At 40.5% G+C, this 20,000-nt stretch overlaps 1 protein-coding gene across 3 annotated transcripts in view; it reads left to right on the top strand.

Annotated features, from left to right (window-relative positions):
• The window catches only part of LOC135100692 (RNA-binding protein 24-like), a 106,013-nt gene that overhangs the window by 63,365 nt on the left and 22,648 nt on the right, over nt 1–20,000 (top strand). For 2 of the 3 annotated variants that reach the window (XM_064003863.1, XM_064003874.1), the window contains exons 3-4: nt 2,703–2,754; nt 16,872–16,901. In XM_064003863.1, the coding sequence (XP_063859933.1) occupies nt 2,703–2,754; nt 16,872–16,901 (82 nt within the window). The remainder of the gene's footprint in view (nt 1–2,702; nt 2,755–16,871; nt 16,902–20,000) is intronic. The other variant, XM_064003872.1, reaches the window with a different exon arrangement.

The following is a 20,000-nucleotide window of genomic DNA, read 5'->3' as shown; positions in this document are numbered from 1 at the left end:
CCTACTCCTCCCTCCCTCCCTCCCCCTTCCGTCCCTCATATCCTATTACTAATGATTACTAATGAGCGTAAGAGTAGTAATTAAGGGTGGTAATTTTAAGGTAACGTTTTCCATAATTACTCATGATGGTAGCTATATAAAATTGTTACCGATTTAATCCAAAATATGATTCATAATTATTGTAAGATTCGCTTGTTTGTTTATGCATTTGTTTGTTTGATTGTTTACTTATTTTTGTTTACTCTCGTGTGTGCTAAAATAGTGTAGTGTTTATGTACGTACGAGTATGTGTGCATGTATATATGTGTCCGTATATTCACCACTGTAGAAATGTGTATAAATTTTGTATAATACTAAGAGACTGACTGACCTTGAACGAGAGAGAGAGAGAGAGAGAGAGAGAGAGAGAGAGAGAGAGAGAGAGAGAGAGAGAGAGAGAGATATTAACAGCATGACTCATAATGATGTTGACGATGATGACGGTGGATGATGACGATGAATGATGATGCCTCGATTACATATCTATACTATAATTATATCTCTCAAAGTGAATATGTATTGAATGAAAGATCTCTCTCTCTCTCTCTCTCTCTCTCTCTCTCTCTCTCTCTCTCTCTCTCTCTCTCTCTCTCTCTCTCTCTCTCTCTCTCCCCATCATCGTTGTGAGGTGAATGAGAATGAAGTGAACGCAATAACGTGAATTGAATCGTGTGTTGCGTGTGGTGATATTTGAAGTGAGCCTGAAAGTGAGGATTGACGAATGAAAGATGTTAAACGAATGAAGGAAGGAGAGACAGAGAACTACGTAGACGAAGGGATAAGAAGATTTGTTGTGGTGGACTGAGTTAGGCGGACACGTGGTTCAGAATGAGACAAAAAGATAATTGTATGGGATGAAGTGAAGCAGATGAAATAGATGGAAAGATAAAGGAAGTGTTCTTGGAATGGTCTGGGAGAGATGGACGAGAGATGAAAAATAAGATGAAAAGATAAGAAGTTTACTGAAATGAAGTGGAATAGATGGAAAGATGAGATGAAAAAGTTTTGCTGGGATAACCTGTTACAGATACAAGGATATCAGATACGGAATTAGATGGAAACATGAGATAAGAAGGTTTGGAAGGATGAACTAAAAATGGACTCGAAACAGCTGACAGAATGAGATAGATGGTTGAGATAAAAAAAAAAAAACGTTTGCAAATACTTCCTGGTATAGACGAAGAGCAGATGCAAAATTAGACAGAAGCACGAGATATGAGGTTCTGTGACGATGAACAGTTGCTGCAGCTGACAGAACTAGATAAAGAGATGGTCTGGTTGAATCGGACAGCAAATACAGAACTAGATGGAAAAATGCGATAGGAAGTTTTATTTGGATAGAGTGAAATAAACTTGGTGGAATTAGATAAATGTAGAGATGAGATAAGGAGGTTTTGCAAGGAGAGCATGATACTGAAGATACAAAACTCTCTCTCTCTCTCTCTCTCTCTCTCTCTCTCTCTCTCTCTCTCTCTCTCTCTCTCTCTCTCTCTCTCTCTCTCTCGCGTTCAATAGATATGTGAGGGTCAGTTTTAAAGTCCAAGACAGGTGTGATGGGACCTTTCAGTGGCTTTTGTAACCAAGAAAACTTTCACAGCTCCCTCTTTACAACCGGAAACTTCATATGACTGACCTCTTCAATGGCTTAGTAATTATTCAGTCTTTGATTCAGTGACATACGAAAGGGAAATTATTTTAAATGCCATTTAGTGATACAAATTAAAGAAAAAATATATGCAAAATATAAACACTTCTTAATCCTTTCAGTAATGATTGTACACGGCAGGACTTTAAATGGCTTAGTACTTAGTTAAGAGATAAAAGCTAAAATTTGTGTCTATAAAGACATACTATATAGAAAAAGTCTTTATAGTTAGTCCTTTCATAATAAAACTTTCTTTAAATGGCTTATATACAAGAGTGATGCTGTAAATGGCTCTAAGATCTAAAATAGCACTGAACGAGGTTAAGCGAGGGCCTTTTTAGGGGGGCGAGGTGGGAGGAGGAGGGGGAGTGACGAGGAATGATGGGGAGGGAAGCAGCCAATGAGAAGCGAAGGACGCAAACCGACGAGGAATGCGGTTCCGTGATTGGTGGATGGCGGCGGCAGTGGTGCCAAGGTGTTTTTCTCTCTCTCTCTCTCTCTCTCTCTCTCTCTCTCTCTCTCTCTCTCTCTCTCTCTCTCTCTCTCTCTCTCTCTCTCCGATGATAATGCTTGTTACGTGCCTCTAGTCATAGTTGTTGTTGTTGTTGTTGCTGTTGTTATTGTTGTTGTTGTTGTTGTTGTTGTTGTTGTTGTTGTTGTTGTTGTTGTTGTTGTTGTTATCATCATCATCATCAGCAGCAGCAGCAGCAGCAGCAGCATCTTGTACTTCTAATATTTCTTCTTCTTCTTCTTCTTCTTCTTCTTCTTCTTCTTCTTCTTCTTCTTCTTCTTCTTCTTCTTTTTCCTCCTCCTCCTCCTCCTCCTCCTCCTATTACTACTAATGCTAACTAAATAAACAAAAAGTAAATGATTATTACTGCTATACCACATTATACTATATTGTTATTATTATTATTATTATTAATTATTATTATTATTATTATTATTATTATTATTATTACTATTATCATTATTATTGTCAGTGCTGTTGTCATCATTATTACCGTTATTGTTGCAGGCATTCCCTTGACTGGCATGCGCTACCCAACAGTGTTACCTGGTCAATACGGGTGAGTACACCTTGACCTCTCCAGTATCCGTACCTGTAGAGAGATAGATGGATGAATTGATAGATAGATAGATAGATAGATAGATAGATAGATAGATAGATACATAGCAAATTTTCTTCACAATGTTTTCACTTTTGTTGCTCGTGTCTCGTATTTTTGTTCTTGGTTCTGTTTTAGATGGATGGATGGATGGGTGGATGAATGGATAGATAGATAGATAGACAGATAGATAGATAGATAGATAGATAGATAGTTATGCTGCAAAATTTCTTCTTAATGTTTTCGCTGTTGTTGTTCGTGTCTCTAATTCTTGTTTATGTTTTTATTATGGAAGGAAGGATTGAATGGACAGACAGATAGATAGATATTAAATAGACACTAGATACTATGGTTTCACTGTTGTTGTCGTTGTTACTTTTGCATTTGTTTTAGATGGACAGATAGATGAATAAACGGACAAATGGATTAATACATGGAGGGATGATAAATTAAACAAGTTGATGCTGCTAGATTGTGTTGTTGATGTTGTTATTGTTATTCTTGTTATAGATGGATAGAATGATAATTACACAGATAAATAAACAGAAAGATGGACTTAAATATACTGTTAACTTTTATTGTTATTACTCTTATTCTTATTACAAGAGATGCTAAGACGGATTGACAGAATGATAGATATTTAAATTGATACATTGATATCGCTCCGTCCCTTTCGCTATTTTTCGTATTTCTTATTCATTTTTTTTTTTTTATGGGAATGGTGGTTAGTGGTGGTGGTGGATGTAGCAGTAGTAGTGGTGGTGGTGAAAATTGTGGTGGAGTGGGAGTGATAGTGGTAGTAGAAGTAGTAGCAGTAGTAGTAGCAATAGTAGCGGTGATGGTGATGCTGGTGATAAATGTGGTTTTGTAATGATGATAATAGTGATGGTGTTAAGAATTGTGCTGGTGTTGTGGTAATAGTACTAGTAGTGGTGATGATGGTGATGAGAAGTATGGTTAGTAATAGTAGTAATAGTAATGGTGGTGGTGAGAAGTACGTGGAGTTGTAGTAACATTAATAATAGTAGTAGTAGTAGTAGTAGTAGTAGTAGTGAAGGTGTTAAGTGTGGTAATAGTAATAGTAACAGTAGTGGTAATGGTGATGGGAAGTATGGCGTAGTAATGGTAGTAGTAGTGGTAGTGGTGGTGGTGGTGGTGCTGATTGTGATGGCAAGTTTGGTGAAGTATTACTGGTAGTGGTGATGATTGTAGTAGCAGTGGAGCAGTGGTGGTGGTGGTGATGGTGTTGAGAAGTGTGGTGGAAGTGGAGCAGTTGTGGTGATGAGACTCAAGTGTTTTCTGACCAAGTGTGAGAGTGAACATGTGTGTGTGTGTGTGTGTGTGTGTGTGTGTGTGTGTGTGTGTGTGTGTGTGTGTGTATGTGTGTGTGTGTAGCACATCACCTGGATGATCCCATGTGAAGGCTTTTTTATCCACATGGCAACACACACACACACACACACACACACACACACACACACACACACACACACACACACACACACACACACACACACACACACACACACTCACACACACGCACGCACACATACATACATACATACACACACACACACACACACACACACACACACACACACACACACACACACACACACACACACACACACACACACACACACACACACACACATACACACACACATACATACATACATACATATACGTTATTCATTTACTTAGTCACTTCAGAGAGAGAGAGAGAGAGAGAGAGAGAGAGAGAGAGAGAGAGAGAGAGAGAGAGAGAGAGAGAGAGAGAGGTGACGCTAGAGTAGAAGATCCATTGCGCAGTAACTTTGGCTGCTGTGTGATGAAGATAATGGTGGTGATGGTGGTGGTAGACGTAGTAGTGGTGGCGGCGAATGAGGAGGCGGTGGTGATAGGGATGATGCCAGTGGTGAAGCTGGAGGTCGCTGTGGTGGTGATAACAGTGATGGAGAAGGATGCAATTGTGATGATGGTGATGACAGTGGTGGTAGTGGTTGTGAAGGAGATGATGGAGTATGAAGAGCGTAATGGTGGTGATGGTGTCGTAACGGTGATGGTAGTAATGGTGATGGGGTAATGTGTCAGTGGTGGTGATTCAGTACAAATGATGTAGCGGTAATGGTGTGAAGATGCAGAGCGGTGATGGTAGTGGTGTGATGTGGTGGTGGTAGTGGTGATGTGAAGGAAGATTCTGTTGGTGGATTTTTCAATGGGGGAAGGAAATATAAACAACAATTCATCTTAAACCTTACCTAACCTTATCTATCTACCTTAAATCTAACCTAACCTAACCTAACCTAAGCCTAAAGCCCTAATTAGATTCGGATTTAGCCTCTTTACACTAACAACACCACAAAGCAAGAGAGAGAGAGAGAGAGAGAGAGAGAGAGAGAGAGAGAGAGAGAGAGAGAGAGAGAGAGAGAGAGAGAGAGAAATCACCACCTGAGTCTATTTGCAGAATATTTGATAGTACAGTGATAAGAAAGCACAGAATCAGTGTACAGTTACCCAAAGAAGGAATGTTATGGTGTATAAAATGTTTCATAAAAAAAAATAAGAAAAGAAAAGTAGTATCTAGTAAGTATATCCATCCTTCGCATCCCCAGTTCTTTCGTCCTTCCGTTGCTCTTAATGTAAAACAATTCGTTAGTTCGTTTATTCATTTCTACTCGATATGATGTCATGAAATTCACTGGCCTTCCTGGCATCACAACTTCAATAACTGTACGTGGATGGCGATGTCCACTGGAGGCGTGGTGGCGTGCTTATTGTGGTGATAAAGCAATGAATTAGTTCGTATATTCTTTGCTATTCGATTTACTGCTATAAAATTCACTGGCCTTCGTGACACCACTACCTGAGTAACAGAAGATGATTAAAGGCGGGTACTCATGTGTCTCTCTCAGTGGTGTGGTGGTGTGGTTGTTGTGGTGGTGTGCTGGAGGTGTTGTTTGGTGAAGAAGAAGGAGGTGGAGGTAAAGGAGTGGAAGGAGCAGGAACGTGTCGTGCGTGGGCTCCCGAGGATCACACTCAAGGGACAAGAGAAGATCGAGCAATATGCTGTCCTAAGTATCGCTTCGTCACCGCCTTAACCACCTCTCTCTCTCTCTCTCTCTCTCTCTCTCTCTCTCTCTCTCTCTCTCTGGGCAGATTTATTCACGTACCTACCGTTTGGTGTACGTAATCAAATTCATCACGGAAGGCCTGTAAATAGTTGAGAGAGAGAGAGAGAGAGAGAGAGAGAGAGAGAGAGAGAGAGAGAGAGAGAGAGAAGCCACCGGGAAGCAATGGTAGCGTGTCGAGGGCTTCCCACAGGCGTCTAGTACACGGAGGGGATTAACTGTGTCGTCAGCCATTAAATCCTCGCCACCACGGTGTGCGTCAGGGGTGGAGTCCCGCGAGGCTCTGTTCGGCCGCTGATATTGTTTACACACCTTATTCTTGAACACAAATGAGCCACAGCAGCAGATCTATTGGCCCTTAGGATGCTGTTTATACTCTACACTATTTACCAGTTTTACCTCATAAATGAACACCAAGGGACGCTAAAGGAAGAACAAACAACAGAAGATCTATTGGCCGGTAAGAGGCTGTTCATATGCTGCACCGTCTGCCTCATACTTAAAACACAAATGAACGCACAGGAGAACAAACCACGACTGATTTACTGGCCTTATGATGTGAATGGTAAGCCACACTACCTGATCCGAAGTCAGGGAGATAGGATAGTACAGGCGAATGGCGACGTTGGTTTAGTTCAGTCTGTTTTTTCGTAAGATGTAGAGAGATGAGATAAGAATGTTTGATAGTCTAGCCTCTTACGCATGATTTCAAAAGAAGATTAAAGAATAACGAAATGGCAGCTTAGAATGATACTAAAGAAGGATGGAAGGACAGAAAGCAAAACAGACACGATGTAAGAAGTTTTGCCGATGTCGTTTGGAATAGATGAACATTTGATAGAGATGAAGGGTGGAAAGGTTAGTGCAGGCCTTTGTGTATCACTGGAAGTAGAGACTGATGGATGATGATGGTAATAACGATGATGTTGACCGTATAGTGGGCACAGAAAAATATATTTGGTCTAATTATCAAGTAAACTTCCATCCACTCACAGTTGGCAAATAATAATCACCGCTAAGATTTTCTAAATCCTACGATCTTTTTCAGGGAACAGTCTGTTTTATAATATTAACCATTGTTGACCGTATATTCGGTATCAAAATGTAAGGTTAGTTCATCTAGCAAACTTTCACTCTTCGTCACAGTCTGCAAAGAATAATGACCTCCAGGAATTTCTAAGTAAGATTTTTTTCTTTTTTCCGCAAGCTACTTCAGGAAAGGGTTTGTTAAATTATATCACCCTTAGTCTTCAAACCTTAGTCTTCAAACCGGACGGAGTGAAAAGTCAACACATTGCAAAAGTCTTATAAAAAGATATCCAATCCTGTTAGATAAGTAGTGGCAATAGTTAGTTAGACAAACATGAAATCATTCTGTGTAAACATTTGCCAGAATCCTCAAAACGGAAACAGATGCGAAATATGAACCAAATGGAACGAAAAAATCAATACACAGTAAAACTTCCGCAAGAAAAGATATTCGACGCTGTGAAATAAGTGGGGAGTTCAGTAAAAATAGTTAGATACGCATGAAATCTTTCCTTATCGTAAGCGTTTTTCCCCTAAACTTCAAACCGGAAACAAATGCCAGATGGAATAAACAAGTCAACTCACACTAAAAATTTCGTAAAAAGAGTGGTAGCAACGATAAGATCAGCGGGAAGTTACTCTTTATGTAAGGGTATGCCAGAATCCTCAAAACGAAAACAGATGCGAGATACAAACCAAATGAGAACGAACAAATCAATACAAGGCAGATTTTTCGTAGAAGGATATTCTACCCAGTTAGATAGATAGATAGTTCGGTAGTAGTAGCAACAATTTGATAAGCTCGAAGGCATTCTTTATTGAAGCTTTTGCGCAAGTCTTCACACATCGGACACACAAGCCAGATAAAACCAAAGAACGAATAAGTCAACACATTGTAAGATATTCGTAAAGAAGGATAAAGATCCATATTAGATAAGTGAGCAGTTTTGTAGAAGTAGTAGTGGTTGTTAGATATGTAAAAGTGTTTGCCCGAATCTTCGAAACGAAAACAGATTCGGATGCTTTCATTGACACGTGTTGGCGGAGAGATCTGAAAGTGTTCGGAGTGTTCATGTTATCAGCGGCGTGGAGACAAGACAACGCCTCCATCCTCCAGCCACACAGGGAGGCAACGAGAGGCACTGGAGTGACAGGATGCGGGTGTGCTCATTTGTTACGACGCTTTTCCTGCGTCAATGAAGAAAGAGGAGGAGGAGGAGGAGGAGGAGGAGGAGGAGGAGGAGGAGGAGGAGATGATGAAGAAGAAGAAAAGAAGAAGAAGAAGAAGAAAAAGAGGAGAAGGAGGAGGAGAAGCAGTGGATGAGGAAAAGAGTAGGAGAAAGAGTATGTAGCAGTAGAAGAGGAGGAGGAGGAGGAGGAGGAGGAGGAGGAGGAGGAGGAGGAGGAGAAGGAGGAGGAGGCGCAACAGCAGGAGGAGAGCAAAAAGGAAAAAAAAATGAAAAAAAGAAGAATCGTGAGAATATCTGTTTTGTTGTGATCAGATGCTCAGTTTTATTAATAGAAAGATTTCCATGCAAGAAGAAGGATAAAGAAAAAGAAGAAGAAGAAAAGGAGAATCGTGATAAGACCTCTTATTGTCATCATCGTGCACAGTCAGCCTTCCCTCCCCCTCCTCGCTACAGACTACATTTTGAAACACTTCTGCGTCGCACCTCTACTATATTCAAAACGTTCTAGTTGAGGCTACAGGAGTGTTTAAAGGTGTTTTTGCACATATTAACAATATTTCTACATTATTAACGGCAGTCTTGGGAACCAGTCCAGTTATCTCTGTGGCCTTTGAAAATAGTCGTGGTGAGAGAGTAAAGCATTTCTGAATACCGGTCTACTGTGCAGTACTTATGGCACAGTGCTGGTTCACGCCTCTCCGCTCGCTCAGGATGTTGTGAAATGATCAGTGACAAGCCTCATCGCTCTTGTCCAACGAAACTCGAGATGCGTTTATACCAGACTTCGCTTTTTCACCCTTTCTCTCTTTCTTTTTCTCCCTCCCTCCCTCCCTCCCCCCTCTCTCTCTCTCTCTCTCTCTCTCTCTCTCTCTCTCTCTCTCTCTCTCTCTCTCTCTCTCTCTCTCTCTCTCTCTCTCTCTCTCTCTCTCCCTGAAAGCGAAATTATGCATAAATCTCGTGCCTTTTAGAAAACTTTAGAAACACAAACAATAACATCACGCTAAATTTATTCTCTTAAGTTTTCTAAAAAGAAAATAAGAAAAGAAAAATCCTTGATACTTAAACTTTACATAATAAGTAATTCAAACTACATAAATATTTTTTCATTGACGATTTAAGAACACTAGAATGCTAAATACATCTAACGAACTTAACCGAAAAAAAAAAAAAAAAAACAGGTTGTCGCTATGAAACTAAGAACCCAGCATATAACCACATAAATATTTCTTCCTTGATTATTTAGGAACGCTAGAATGCTAAATATTTCAACAAAACTAACTGTAAAAAATCAAATTATAGCTATGAAGTTAAGAATTCAACTCTCAGCGGCCACAAGCCACAAATATATCTTCGTTTATGATTTAAGAACAGTAGAACGCTAAAGTAATCTACGAAATCAATTGAAAAAATACAAGTTCTCGCCACGAAACTAAGAACGCAACACACAACTACATAATTTATTTGTTACCCTTTTTCTTCAACTCTTGGTGCATAAATAATCTTTTCGTTGATTATTTAAGAACGAGAATCTTAAATTTACCTAACGAAACTAACTAAAGAAGAAAAGAACAACAAGTTCTGGCCATAAAAGCAAGAACTCCAACACAATATTGAGTTCTAACCACGAAATGCTTCCCCGCCGCGAAGATGCCACGAGCGAATACCGTGCCAGCGTGCCAGCGTGCCAAAGCCTTCCATGCGGCACCCGTGCGGTGTAACACAATAAACTGGCCCTTAAAATAAACTCGCTTCGTCACCCCCTCGAAGTAGGTAGTAGTAGTAGTAGTAGTAGTAGTAGTAGTAGTAGTAGTAGTAGTAGTAGTGAGCCTTCACATATTTTCATGGTACAGCATACTACAACTTAGACTATGATTTCTTCGTATTGTACAATTACAGACGTATAGTTCAAGTGTATTCACTGTGTATAGCAAAGAAACACAAAGAAGGGACAAACAGTAGCAGATCTATTGGTCCTTATGAGGTTGTTTGTGATAAGTCACGCTATTTCAAGTAGAAGAAAGACATGCACGATAGTAAAAGTGCACGAAATGTGGGAGCTTCTTCACTCTCTCTCTCTCTCTCTCTCTCTCTCTCTCTCTCTCTCTCTCTCTCTCTCTCTCTCTCTCTCTCTCTCTCTCTCTCTCTCTCTCTCTCTCTCTCTCTCTCTCTCTCTCTCTCTCTTTTGGCAGTTCGTAGGTTAAGTCCTTGACAGAGAGCCAACAGGGCACGCAGAAGACTCCGACACACGCACTCTCTCTCTCTCTCTCTCTCTCTCTCTCTCTCTCTCTCTCTCTCTCTCTCTCTCTCTCTCTCTCTCTCTCTCTCTCTCTCTCTCACTCCCCTCCCCCTTTCTTGCTCGCCTTCATATTAATCTTTTCTCTTCCATCCTGTGTGTGTGTGTGTGTGTGTGTGTGTGTGTGTGTGTGTGTGTGTGTGTGTGTGTGTGTGTGTTCGACAACAAAAGCAACAGGAGGAGGAAAAAAGAACGACCATAAAAAAAAGTAGGAATGTTGAGACACTAAGACGAAAAACTCTTAGTAATTCACTATACAGATTTCAGTGCCTCTCTCTCTCTCTCTCTCTCTCTCTCTCTCTCTCTCTCTCTCTCTCTCTCTCTCTCTCTCTCTCTCTGTGTGGAAGCGGCGTCTGAGCTAGCGATTTTAGTGCTATTACCATTACTATTACCAACAATAGTACTACCATTATCACCACCACCACCACCACTACTTTTACTACTACTTCTACTACTACTACTAATATCACCACCACTACTAGTATTACCATCACATCTACAACTATTTTCATCAGTACTACTACCACCATCACGACCATCTCTACTGTTACAAATTATACAACCACCACCACCACCACCATCGCCACGAGCACCTGTTCCAATAAACAAACAAATAAGCAAGTAATACCAGACATGAGGTTACTGAGAACAATTTGACCTAGAGAGAGAGAGAGAGAGAGAGAGAGAGAGAGAGAGAGAGAGAGAGAGAGAGAGAGAGAGAGAGAGAGAGAACACTTGTTGACAGCCTTCAGCCAGCCAACACGTGCGGGAGGAGCGACAGGAGGTGAGCGGAGGAGAGGAGAGGCGAGGCAGGGAGGGGGGGTCATCTTGCAAACCCATTGGCTTGGCCCGGCCTGTGGCTAGCGTGGCGCGGGGATTGGCTGGCCGCCCTCATCTCCCGCTCCCTCCTAGATCGATGCTGCCTTCCCATTGGTCGAGGGTGCAGAAAGGAAGAGAGGAGGAAGGAACGCATTCTCTCTCTTGTTGAACGATATGATTTGACATCTCTCTTCTTTCCTTTTTTTTTCATTTATGTGCGTTGTTTCGTTCTTTCTCCCTCGTTTTCTTTTTTTTTTTTTATGCTTTTTCATTTCTATTTCTATCGTTTCGTTTTGTTTTGTGTGTTTTTGCCAGTTTAATTTTTCTCACCTTCACTTTTTTGTTTCTCTTTTCTCTATCGTTCATTCTCTTTTTGAATTATATGATTTGACATCCCTCTTTTTTCATACGCTTTTTAATTCCTTTTTCTTAAGTTTCTTTTTGTCTTTTTCATTGTCAGTTTTTCTCTTTTTATCTTTCGCTCTCTTTTCTTATATATATTTTTTTTTCATATGCTTTTTCATCTTTCTCTCTCGTATCTTCTTTTTTTTTTACGTTTCTGCCAGCATTTCTCCCTCCATGCTTTGCTCTCGTCTCCTTTTCTTCGTTTTTTCCCTTTTCATCTACCATTCATTCATTCATCATCCACTTTTTTTCTTTTGCTGTAACTTCGAGCGATGATGTTAAACTATATTCGTCTTCCTTCTTTCTTTCTTTCTTTTATTAATTTTCGTTTTTTCACGTATTTATTTTCGTTCTTTTCCTACTCTTTTTCCTTCCCTTTATCAATTTTTTATCTCTTTTTTTTCCATGCACTGAATGGTATGGTTTTACATTTTCTGCTTTTGACATTTTCTTTACATATTTTTCTTTGTTGTTCCAGTATATTCTCTTCAACATCCTTTCATGCTCTTTCAGTGTTTTCTTTCTCTCTAAATCCTCTACTGTCTTTCATTTCTCCGTGTCAGGCTGCATCCTTCATCTTTCAAAGTGTAATTCCATATTCTATTTATTTATTTATTACTTACGCTTCACTGTTCTACTTTTTTTTTTCCTTATCTTCTTTTTCTCTCTCTCTCTTGAACTCCCTAATCCTCCCCTCTGCTCTATTCTCTCTTTGGTAGCAGCGTCTTTTCTCTATCAAGGCGTAGTTATTACGTTTTCTCTTCACATTTCCGGGTTCTAGCTCTCTTTATCTTCCCCTTCCTCCACTACTCCTCTTGCTCTCTTACATTTTCTTCTGCTTCTGTCTCTTCTTCCCTTCCTTCACCACTCTTCCTATTTTCCGTTTTTTCCCGCCTTCTACATTTTTTTCCCTTCTTCCACCATTCTATTTTCGTTTTCTTTTCCACGCTAGATTGCATTTTTTCCCCCTCCATCTACTCTTTTAGCTCTCTTCCATTTTCTCCTCCGAGCTGGACTTCATCTTTCCTCCCTTTTATAAGTATCTGCTTGCGTGTGTGTGTGTGTGTGTGTGTTTGGATGGGTGAGGTGGTGTGGGTGGTCCGGTAAATAGAGAGCTGTGAGAGAACTTCGTGGTGTTACAATACCGAGACATATGAGGGCTGTCAGAAAGTATCGCCGAGGTCTTCTAAAGAGTGTTCGTTCGCCTTTTCAAACGTCCAGGGGATATGGATGACTTAGTGAGATTTACTGCTACATATTGTGCCACTTAAAAGCTTTTACTACAGGACTGCTACTGCCACTATTACTACCACCCTCTCCTAGTCCTATTTATAAGTTGGCGTGGTTTAAGTTGTGTTTTGATGAATGCCATTTATCTTCATTGTAGTTTTGTATGGGTGCGTGTTACTTCCGTGTTGTGTGTGATAGATAGGTAGGTAGGTAGGTTGGTAATATTCTCTCTCTCTCTCTCTCTCTCTCTCTCTCTCTCTCTCTCTCTCTCTCTCTCTCTCTCTCTCTCTCTCTCTCTCTCTCTCTCTCTCTCTCTCTCTCTCTCATGCGTATGTGTCTTCGTGTAATCTCTCAGTTCTTTAATGTGTATTTTGTTATAGACTTTATTCAATGAGAGAAGTTAAAACAAAAAGGCTGCGAGAAAAACTGACCGCGAAGAGAGAGAGTGAGAGAGAGAGAGAGAGAGAGAGAGAGAGAGAGAGAGAGAGAGAGAGAGAGAGAGAGAGAGAGAGAGAGAGAGGAGGGGGAGAAGGAAAGTGAGTGTTGTTGGTAGGGGGAAGGGAAGTGAAGAATGATTATGTATAGAGAAAAAGGAGGAGGAGGAGGAGGAGGAGGAGGAGGAGGAGGTTGTGATTGGTGGTGGTGGAAGGACTGAAGAGAACATAATGGGAGGGGAGGAGCTTACCAATTGAAAGAGGAGGAGGAGGAGGAGGAGGAGGAGGAGGAGGAAGAGTTATTCGTTAATCTACACAATGGCTGTGATTCCATGGAGACATACTTGTTTTGGCTCCACCACCACCTTCACCACTACCACCACCACCACCACCAACAGGCCTCGTCAATATACATGAGCTGTTCCGGCAATTAATCAACGCTAATGGTTCAGAAATCCGCCGCCAAACAGCAGTAGGGTCGACACGTCCCCTCCAAAGCTTCCTTATACGTGGCGTGTGGCTTTGCTCTACGTGTTTCCTTACTCTGCCGCCAGATGGGAAGGCTGAGTTAGTTAATAAGTTTGACAATAGATGGCGGTGTGGAGATTGTAGAAATAAATTTAGTCTAATTATTGTAGGGCTGGTTATCTCTGGGTGAAATATTATGTCCTTTTTTTTTTTTATCCTGATCAACATAATAAAGAGATCAGCTGTGGAATTAAAGAAATGTATTAATTTAAATCTAACCCAACCTAACTCTCGAGTGAAAACGCTACTATTTCAATATTATCCAGCGGTATAACATTAATTTAAAGGTATCCTAACATAACTAGCCTAACCTAACCTAACCCTCGGATGAAGACGCTAATTTTATTTCAGTATTATCCGATGGTGTTATATTAAACAGTTATAAAGTCAAATCTGCATTTAGATGTGATTGCCGTCATGAAACTAGCTTGTAAACTTGGCGATAGAGGGCAGTGCTACACAGAATAGGCAGCTATAACATTTGCCGCTAGATGGGAGTTTACAGGCACATCAAGTTCGTAAGCTAGGAAGGACAGTATTAAAACTGCGCTACATGTTATGATAACCTTCTGCGTGTACTGGATGATGAAAATATCTCTCTAGTATCCCTTTCTGTCGGGAATTTCCTGTTTCATTGGAGCGGAGCGGAGCAAAAAAAAAAAAAAAAGAAAAGAAAGAAAAAAAACTAATTACGTAAACATTTATTCATTACGGCATGAGTTTTCTGCCTTGATAGAGAGAACAAGGCAAAAGATATCCTCCTTTAAGTATTCATTAATTCAGCGGTGAGCTTCCTGTCTTAGTGAAGCGAACATGCGTGGCAATAATTTAATATTTTATAGGTCAGAGGCGACTTTCTTGCCTTGATGGAGCGAAATAGCAGAATGACAACAGCATTTAATACTTAAAGATTCAGTTCCGAGATTCCTCAGTAGAGCGAACAAGCAGAAAGATAACTTCATTTAATACTTAATCATTCAGCCGTGAGTTTTCTTTCTTAGTCGAGCGAACAAGCAAAATAATAACCTTATTCAATCATTCAACCGTAGGTTTCCTGTCCTGGTAAAGTAAACATACATATTAATAACTTCTTTTAACATTTAAGAATTCATCCGCGAGTTTCCTCTCCTAGTAAATTGAATAAACATAGTAACAACAACTTCATTTTAACATTCCATCATTGACCACGAGTTTCCTGTCACTGTAGAGCGTACACGCAGAGTTATCATCTCCCAACATTACACCCCACCAGCACCACCACCACCACCACCACCACCAAGACTAATATATAGGTACTTTCCTGTCAGAATTCGTCATTGCCATACAACATTACCCTCTTTGACCCACGCGAATCATATACCCGCCTCCACGTTATCTAATGCCTTACTCAGATGGACTCGTTGTTAGCACGTTTTCATTGTTTTTTTTTTCTTGGGGAGGAGGAGGGGAAGGGAACAATCTCGAAAAAATAAATAAATAAATAATAAAAACCCGTGGTAATGGGGAGGCAGACTGACAAAAGAAACAAAAGAAACATTCCATCGGTCACTTAGAAGCATGGAGGGTCACACACACACACACACACACACACACACACACACACACACACACACACACACAGCAGGTAGGCTCGATTACTTCATTACCGAAATAACCACATCAAATAACTCTGAATAACGGATTGATGTGTGCCTGTTCGATCTTGGTTGTTAGTCTCTCTCTCTCTCTCTCTCTCTCTCTCTCTCTCTCTCTCTCTCTCTCTCTCTCTCTCTCTCTCTCTCTCTCTCTCTCTCTCTCTCTCTCTCTCTCTCTCTCTCTCTCTCAATTTGCTTTCCTGTGCTGAGAAAGAGAGAGAGAGAGAGAGAGAGAGAGAGAGAGAGAGAGAGAGAGAGAGAGAGAGAGAGAGAGAGAGAGAGAGAGAAAGCTTATTTAGCTACGAGGTAAATGCGAACCAATAAATGTAATTAGAAGCAGTTGTGTGAGTGTGTGTGTGTGTGTGTGTGTGTGTGTGTGTGTGTGTGTGTGTGTGTGTGTGTGTGTGTGTGTGTGTGTGTGTGTGTGGCTGAGTCACATTGAAGAATGATTGGTATGAGTCTTAAGGGAGGTTTCACAACTCTCTCTCTCTCTCTCTCTCTCTCTCTCTCTCTCTCTCTCTCTCTCTCTCTCTCTCTCTCTCTCTCTCTCTCTCTCTCTTCCTGTCACTTAACTCAGTGGTGTATCCTCTCCTCCTCCTCCTCCTCCGTCTCCTCCCTTTTACCATCAAGTGAAGGACAAGATATAAAAATAAACAGTAAACGAATCAGACTTATTATCTCTCATCCTTCCTTCAATTCCCTTCTCGTCCTCCACACACACACACACACACACACACACACACACACACACACACACACACACACACACACACACACACACACACACACACACACACACACACACACAAGGAGGAGCTCATCTGGACTCATCATCATGTTCGAAGTAGGAAAGATAAGCATTATAATGATGTGTCCATTATTTTTTTCTTTCTTTCGTCACTCTTGTTTGAGAATGAGGTCAAGTTAATACATTATTTCCTTCCTCTGTTTTGTTTTGTTTTCTTGGTGCACGCTTGGGAGCAGGAAAGGTTGAGCTGAATGCGGAGCGTATACAGTGGCTGATATGTTCCTATTCTTAAACGCTTTGGTCTCTCTCTCTCTCTCTCTCTCTCTCTCTCTCTCTCTCTCTCTCTCTCTCTCTCTCTCTCTCTCTCTCTCTCTCTTTTTCTCTCATTAGGACTGATTTTCAAAGGCCACAAAGATGATTAGTCGGTTTCTCATGATGTTTTCTACCATTGATGGTGTAGAATCCTTGCTAAATTATCACCAGAATAATTAAAACACTCCTGAAAGCTCTACTGACATCCAGTACAGCCTGTCAAAAAAAAAAAAAAAAACATTGGAGATAGGACGACAAAACGTTTGAGAATACGGTTCATTCAGCAGACATTCAAGGTTTATTGGCACTTTATATCCTTCCCCAGAAGACGACGCACCCGCCGCTATACCACTAGGTATGTATGTGCTCCACCTCTGCTTTACTTCTAAGGCACGTAGCTTCAAACGTTCCTGCGTCTCACCTTCACAGCTTCTGATAGGATCTAGTGGACGTTGCTGGGTTTGTCAAAAGTGTTTTCGTGATTCCAGTGATAGTTTAACAACCTCAGTAGGTCAAAATATTCAAGATAAGTCGATTAAGTATCTCTGTGGCCTTTATAAGTAGTTTATCAGGTTTATGGAGTTATTAGGGATGATTTCATGCTTCAAGTGACAGTTTAAGCAACTCAGTAAGGGAAAACATTCATAACAATTCGAATAATGATCTTTATGGCCTTTGTAAAATAGCCTATCATTTTCTAATAAAAGTTACTGGTGTTATCAAAAGTATTTTCATGATTCCAGTGATGTTTTAACCACGTCATTGGGGAAAACCGTCCCTGAAAACTCAAATAATCATATGTGTGGCCTTTGAAAAATAGTTCCGAGTCTAGGTACGAAGAGGTTGCCTTTGCTGTGACAGACTATACTTTTCAAATCTAAAAGGAAACACATAGGATAGTAAAGGCAAAGGCTTCTCCCCACCCACCATGGAGGAAGAAGAGGAGGAGAGAAAGATCAGTGAGTTATGAAAGGGAGGAGAGGACTGGAGAGGAGGAAAAGCTAGAAAATATCGTTGAAAATGGCAAAGTATTCTGCCTGTAAGAACTTGATTGAGTAGGAGAGACGGATGAGGAAGAGGAGGAACAGTCAGTGAGTAATGAAGGAGAAGCAGAGGATAATCTAGATAAAGCTTTGGAAATTAACAAGACTGCACCAGTAAGGAGCTTTGATGTGAGAAAAAAAATGAATGAGAGAAAGAATGAGGAAGAAGAAGGAATAATGAAAGGAAAAGGAGAGAATTGGTTAGAAAAAATACCACGAGAAAAGGGCATTATAAATAGGAAGGAAGATGAGAAAGAGGAAGGAGAACTCATGACAGGAAAAAGAGATAATTGAATAGAAGCATAACAAGAGAAAAAGGCATTAAAAATAGGAAGGTGAGGAAGAGGAAGGAGAAGGAGAAACGGATGGAAGAGAGAGGATTAGATAAAAAAAAAAGACGTAAAAAATATAAAGGTGAGGAAGAGGAAGGGCAAGGAGTAATGAATGGAAGAGAGAGGATTAGATGGAAAAATAGCAAGTAAAAAGGCGTTAAAAATAGAAAGAGCAGGAAGAGGAAGGGAGAGGAGTAACGAAAGGAAAAGAGAGGATTAGCAGAAAGAGAGCAAGAAAAACAGGCTTAAAAATAGAAAGATGAGGAAGTAAGGAGAAGGAGGAGAAGGAGTAATGAATGGAAAAAGAGTGTGTCGTGTGGAGAAAAAAATAACAAGAAAAAAGGATGTAAAAGATGGGAAGAGTCGGCTGCACAGAGAGAGAGAGAGAGAGAGAGAGAGAGAGAGAGAGAGAGAGAGAGAGAGAGTAGGCAGGAAAGTTGAAGAGAAAATACGCGTAAGCGAGTAAGAAACTAAAGAAAGAAAAAAACAAGGAAATTTTTGTAGGAAAGTAAAGTAGGAAAGAGAAAAAAAAACAGAAAATACATGAAAAAGAGGATTAGATTTTGAGTTAATGGCTAAAAAAAGGATGAGGGACGAGAGAGCACAGCCAATTAGGAATGAGAGAGAGAGAGAGAGAGAGAGAGAGAGAGAGAGAGAGAGAGAGAGAGAGAGAGAGAGAGAGAGAGAGAGAGAGAGAGGAGGACTTTGCATTATAAGTTTGAAATAAGCATAAAAGGCATAATTCTACCAGTAAAGAGCGTGTAGTGTTCCGACTTAAGTATCATGATGTACTAGGGAACGTGAGGGTGAAACGTGAAACAGGACTGAGCTAACGGGACACTGAATGGTAAAGGAAAGCTATCAAACGTAAATCCCGCGAGTTATTTATAGTGTTTACAATAATGAGTGCCTGTCTGTCTGTCTGTCTGTCTTTGGCTCGTGACTCTGAAGTGATTCAAGCGGAAATACAGTAAAAGAGAGAGAGAGAGAGAGAGAGAGAGAGAGAGAGAGAGAGAGAGAGAGAGAGAGAGAGAGAGAGAGAGAGAGAGAGAGTTCGATAAATGATAATACAAGTGATGAGAACAAAAAAAAAATACGCAGATTAACGGAATTAATAAAGTAAAACAGTGAATGAAAATAATGAGGGAAAAATGGAAGGCTAATCAAGAAAGAGAGAGAGAGAGAGAGAGAGAGAGAGAGAGAGAGAGAGAGAGAGAGAGAGAGAGAGAGAGAGAGAGAGAGAGGACACGCAAACACAATTAAGGACAGTTCTATTTCTATTTTCCTTCTTCTTTATTTCCTATCAATTTAATTTCTTTCTCTGATTGTCATTTATTTTCAACCATTGAGTGAATGAGTGAGTGAATAAGTCAACAAGTAAATAATCGAATGAGTCCTTAAGCGCATGAATGTGTGTGTGTGTGTGTGTGTGTGTGTGTGTGTGTGAATGAATGAGTGAATGAATGAACGAGTGAGTCATTGAGTGAGTGAACAAGTGAGTAAATGAGTGAGTAAATGAATGAATGAATGAATGGATGAAATGAAGATGGTCAGAAACTAGTGAGCTACAACAAGGAATGCATAACGCTGATTGATTGAATAACGATGCACAATGAAGGAACGAGAGACTGATGGAAATAAACAAGACAAATGAATGACCAGTACGATGAAAGTGAATGAAATGAGTGATGAATTAATTGTTTTCACTTATATTCTGTAATCCATTCTTTTTTTATTTATTGTGTGTGTGTGTGTGTGTGTGTGTGTGTGTGTGTGTGTGTGTGTGTGTGTGTGTGTGACTCAGAGAGAGAGAGAGAGAGAGAGAGAGAGAGAGAGAGAGAGAGAGAGAGAGAGAGAGAGAGAGAGAGAGAGAGAGAGAGAGAGAGAGAGAGAGAGAGACTTAAATTTTTAGTAGTGATTATAGTCTTCTTTTCCTTCTCCTTCTACTCCTCCTCCTCCTCCTCCTCCTCTTCCTCCTCCTCCTCCTCCTCCTCCTCCTCCTCCTCCTCCTTCTCCTCCACATTCAGATCACTCCCACTCCATCACTCCTACTCCACCCTACCCCACATTTACTCCACT

The sequence above is a fragment of the Scylla paramamosain genome, chromosome 1 (assembly GCF_035594125.1).
Source record: "Scylla paramamosain isolate STU-SP2022 chromosome 1, ASM3559412v1, whole genome shotgun sequence".
In the NCBI taxonomy this organism is placed as follows: Eukaryota; Metazoa; Arthropoda; class Malacostraca; order Decapoda; family Portunidae; genus Scylla; species Scylla paramamosain.
This window is presented reverse-complemented; position numbering and strand designations above follow the sequence as displayed.